This window comes from Atta cephalotes (assembly GCF_000143395.1).
Source record: "Atta cephalotes unplaced genomic scaffold scaffold00058, whole genome shotgun sequence".
Lineage (NCBI taxonomy): Eukaryota > Metazoa > Arthropoda > Insecta > Hymenoptera > Formicidae > Atta > Atta cephalotes.
Window position 1 is genome coordinate 1,429,933 of NW_012130122.1, and position 4,597 is coordinate 1,434,529.

At 24.2% G+C, this 4,597-nt stretch overlaps 2 protein-coding genes across 2 annotated transcripts in view; both read left to right on the plus strand.

The window, feature by feature from the left end:
• The window catches only part of LOC105623495 (putative odorant receptor 69a), a 9,488-nt gene extending 8,167 nt beyond the window's left edge, over positions 1–1,321 (plus strand). Inside the window, exons 5-6 of the mRNA XM_012204890.1 lie at positions 904–1,059; positions 1,268–1,321. Of these exons, the coding sequence (XP_012060280.1) occupies positions 904–1,059; positions 1,268–1,321 (210 nt within the window). The remainder of the gene's footprint in view (positions 1–903; positions 1,060–1,267) is intronic.
• Positions 1,322–3,721: 2,400 nt separating this feature from the next.
• The window catches only part of LOC105623550 (odorant receptor 43a-like), a 2,404-nt gene continuing 1,528 nt past the window's right edge, over positions 3,722–4,597 (plus strand). The window contains exon 1 of the mRNA XM_012204942.1: positions 3,722–4,051. Coding sequence (XP_012060332.1) covers positions 3,722–4,051 — 330 coding nt within the window. The remainder of the gene's footprint in view (positions 4,052–4,597) is intronic.

A 4,597-nucleotide genomic window follows, 5' to 3' on the forward strand; every position in this document is an offset into this window, starting at 1 on the left:
CTGTTTATTTGGTGCAATTTTTTAACAGCAAATATTTTATTTATATAACAAAAGAATTAATGTTTGTCTAGCTGCCTCCCTCCCACTTAATTAAATCTTAATAAATAAATTATATAATAATGCGTTATTTACTTGTACTTTCAAAATCGCAAAAAAAGAAATTTTTGTAGACTGAGTAGGCTGTTAGCCCCCCACGTGTTAATAACAACCAATTTGGAAAATCAAATACACATTTATGCGCTATTTATGCGCTTTCACATAGTTTCAATTTTTGTGCTGCATTCCTTAAGGCACTTTCTTGGAGCAAACAGTCATATTCCCTAAGTTGTTTAAAATTGCAAAATTACGCTATTTAACTATGCAAAATATATCTTCAATTTATGCGCTATCAAGCAATTCATATTTTTGCGCTGCGTAATTCTGTGTAATTGATTTTCCAAATTTCCAGTTATTATTAATACGTAGGGGGACTGACTGATAGCCTACTCAGCCCCCCCCCCCACGAAAAAATTTTTTAGCTAACTAAAATAAACGCAAAAATTATTTTTGCGAATTTTGAAAGCGCATAAATAGTCCATTATTATATAATTTATTCATTAAGATTTAATTAAGTACGGGGGAGGATCAGCTTTTGCAATATTATTTTTCTGTTTCGTAAATAATAAAAATATTTGTTTATATCAACTAAACAATTTAGTTTATATAAAATTACAGATTTGTTCAGTATATTTTAACAACAGTTTTTTTCAATATATTTCAATCAAATTTTTGTTGTTACAACAAAATTTTGGTTTATGAAACAAAATTTTTTTATTGTTAATGTCATATGATAACTAATTTTTATTTTAATACATACAATGTACACAACAATTAATATCTAAAAGTGCTTCTGATATTTTTAAGTGCAATAAAATATATTATGCAGCATATAACAACAAATGGTACACTCTAAATTCAGAAACTATAGAAGATTTGTTACTCTTAATGACAAGAGGTTCTAAATCGATCTATCTCACCGCTGGAAAAGTGTCTCCTGTTACAATGACTACATTTTGCAGTGTAAGTTTGATTTTGTTTTGAATATTAAGATATTGATATCACTAAAATTTTGTTAAAAATTATTATAAAATCTGTACTACATTTTAATATGTAAAATTTAATTTTTTATTTTGATCTATTTATGTACAATTATAGTAGTACAATATAATTACGGTAAATCAAAGTTTATATTATTAACTATATAATCATTAAAAAATATATTTTTCAGTTTGTGAGAACATCCGTTGGATATATATCCGTCTTGCACACAATAAAAAGTTGATAAAAAAAATAAGAAGAATGTAAAATTTTTCCGATGTGCAATTTTTAATAGAATATTATAACTTATAAAGCTTGAAAATAAATAAATCTTATTGCTTTATTTATGAGACATGACGTGTATTAAGCAGTAACAGAAAAATTAAAAATTTAATTTGAATTTAAAAATACTGTTACAGATCAATAGTTCCAGGAATTTTAAAATTAAAACATCCAGTTAAAGCATTAATTTTATTTTAGCACTGATTTTATGCAATATTATATAATATAGATTAATATTAATAATAGTTTGGAATGAATTATTACATAATAGTTTAACTTATTTTAAAAGCAATTCATATAAATAAAAATTATATCAAACTAAAATCCTTTAGTTTTTATAACTTATGTTTTGATCAGTTTTATTCCATATGGAGGACTCTATATAGAGGCACTCGTTGAAATCGCCTCTATTTAATAAAATAAAATAATTTTTTTTATATAAAAATTGTATTAAAACTATAATTTTATATCAAAAAATTCTCAGTTTATTTTTAAATCTAAGATTTTTAATATGTTATAGATATAATATTTTGATTACTAAAAATATCAATCAGTTATATGTATATTCTTCTGTTTAACATGAAAAAATAATAATTTTTCCTTCAAGAAATAAAATTTTATAAACAGAGTTAATTTAAATATTATATTCGTTATATTTATATAAGAAAAAATTATATAACAAAATATTTTATACCGTTATTGATCAATTTCTAATTTTCTAAATAAATTTCTAGAACGTTTTATGAGTTTTATTATTAATAACAAGAAAAGGATGCAGTAAAATAATTTCCTTTATCAATTTTATTCTGATTAAATGTAGGCACACTAGTAATACACTATATTATAATACGTTACTTACACTACAATATTATCAAGTATGAATATAACTGGTTACAGTTTGACATTATAGCATAAACTAAAATTGACATCAATCGATCAATTACAAAAAAAGTAAAAAGCATTTATAAACTGTTACTCGAGTTTTTTAATAGAATGTAAAACTCAAGTGAGTAGACATGTTATGGCCGTTGTACATTTTTAATGATTCTTCTTTCAAAGTGATCATCTTTCTCTTAGAGAATATTTCCTACACGAAATAGATATTCTTTATTGCATACAAAATGACTTTGTTGCGTGAAGAAAAAGCAACCATCAGTCTCTACTTAACACTCAGTATGGATACTTCAAACTTATGGGGATATCGAGGTGCTTTATTACAGTTATCGTAATCATAATTGAATTGTTTCATAAAGAAAGAATATTTTAGATTAATATAAACATATATGATTATGCATTCGTTAACATTCATAATTCAAACATTTTCTTATTTTTTCTTTTTGTATTCTTCTACGACACTCAATATAACTTTCATGCAAAACGTTGCTAAGATGTTGCAATATTCCATGTTGAAATGTGAATGTTTTTTCAATGTTATATCTACATTTATATTATCTATATTTTTTATTTTTAATAATATTTTAATACTACTTTAACCGTAAATATAAAACAATAAATTTTTATCTTATTTTTGATAGTAAATTTTAATGGTAGAGTAATACAACGTAAAACTTTTGTCTCGTTGTTATAATTTATTATTAGATAATAATTAATTATTAGAATTCATAATAATTTACAAAGTACATTAAAAACTGTTCTCTATTCTATATTTATAGCAAATTTCCACAAATTATTAGTTATATAATAGAGCAAATACAATCTAATAATTAATTGATATTTCTATTAGCGTTTATTGTTTATTCATTTTTCATAATATTTTTTTATTGTAATACTTCTTGAAACAGATAGATTTCGAATGGGCGATCAAGATAAATCGTTTCAGTTTAAAATTAATTGGGCTTTGGCCTAAAACTAAATACGACATTCAAGAGACGTTAACATATAGAATCCGCCCTTTAATTATTGTCCTAATAATAATAATCGGTGTTCTGATTCCTTCAATATATTCATTGATAAGAATTCATTCGAATATTATGCTACTGATTGATAACTTGCAATTTACTCTACCGGCTATTACTTGTGCTGTCAGAATTATAATACTTTGGTGGAAAAAAAGAGGTAAATATAATTTATCTTATATAATTTGTCTTAATTAAAATACTAATAAATTGTATTAGATTATAAATTATTATTGTGTAATCTCCTATTTCAATGAAATATATAATAGATTTTATGATAGAACAATAACTATTTTATAAAATTTGAGAAAAAGAATATTTCTTTTACACGATGTAAATATTACTCAAGAATGTTGTTATATAAATAATTTTTTATTCATAAGTAACAAACTTTTGCAAATTTGAACAATTTTGTGACTTTTAAAGCTATTTTATGGATTTTAAACATGATCGCGGAGGATTGGCAAAGACTGAAAAATACATATGAGCGAAGCATGATGATCAAAAGAGCGCAAACTGCACGTATAATTATTATGTGCGCATATAGTGCAATGACAATAGCATTTACCTTCGTTGTCGTTTTACCTATTTGTGGAATCTCAATTAGATATTTGACAAATATCACTGATCCAGGCAAATTGTTGCCATTGCAAACGTATTATCCTTATGACGTATCAAAGAGACCGCAATACGAATTGACATTCTTTATTCAGAGTATTGCTATTTTCTTTGCTATCTTATCTTATACTGGTATTGATAATTTTCTTGGACTATTGGTATTTCATATTTGCGGTCAATTGGAAATTCTTAGATATCGTATCACGCACTTGGATATCAATTTCCATGACATTTTAAAAAAGAATGTGATAGATCACATCCGACTACTTAGGTATTCGATAAATACCGTATGTTTTATACATACGGACTTTTGCATATTATTTTATCAAATTATTATGTATTAACCCTCAGTATCCACATCTCAAAAAAGTTCCTATCTATCTACATCCGGGTATTTATAACCCAGCATTTTCTTTTGCTTGTATCTCAAATTATAGTGCATCGATTTTAAGTAATTTTTTTTAATCATTTGAAAACTGAAAAAAAAAGAAATTTTTGAATTAGAAAGTCTAAAATGTCGTAGCACAAAAGATATTTTGCAATAAGTGAAAAGGGATCAAAAAAACGTTTTGAACTATGAAAATTGGGGGATATATATATATATATATATATATATATATATATATATTATTTAGTTTAGTTAGTAGTAGTAGTAGGTAATTAATTAATTATATATATATAATATAGATNATNATATTCGTTAC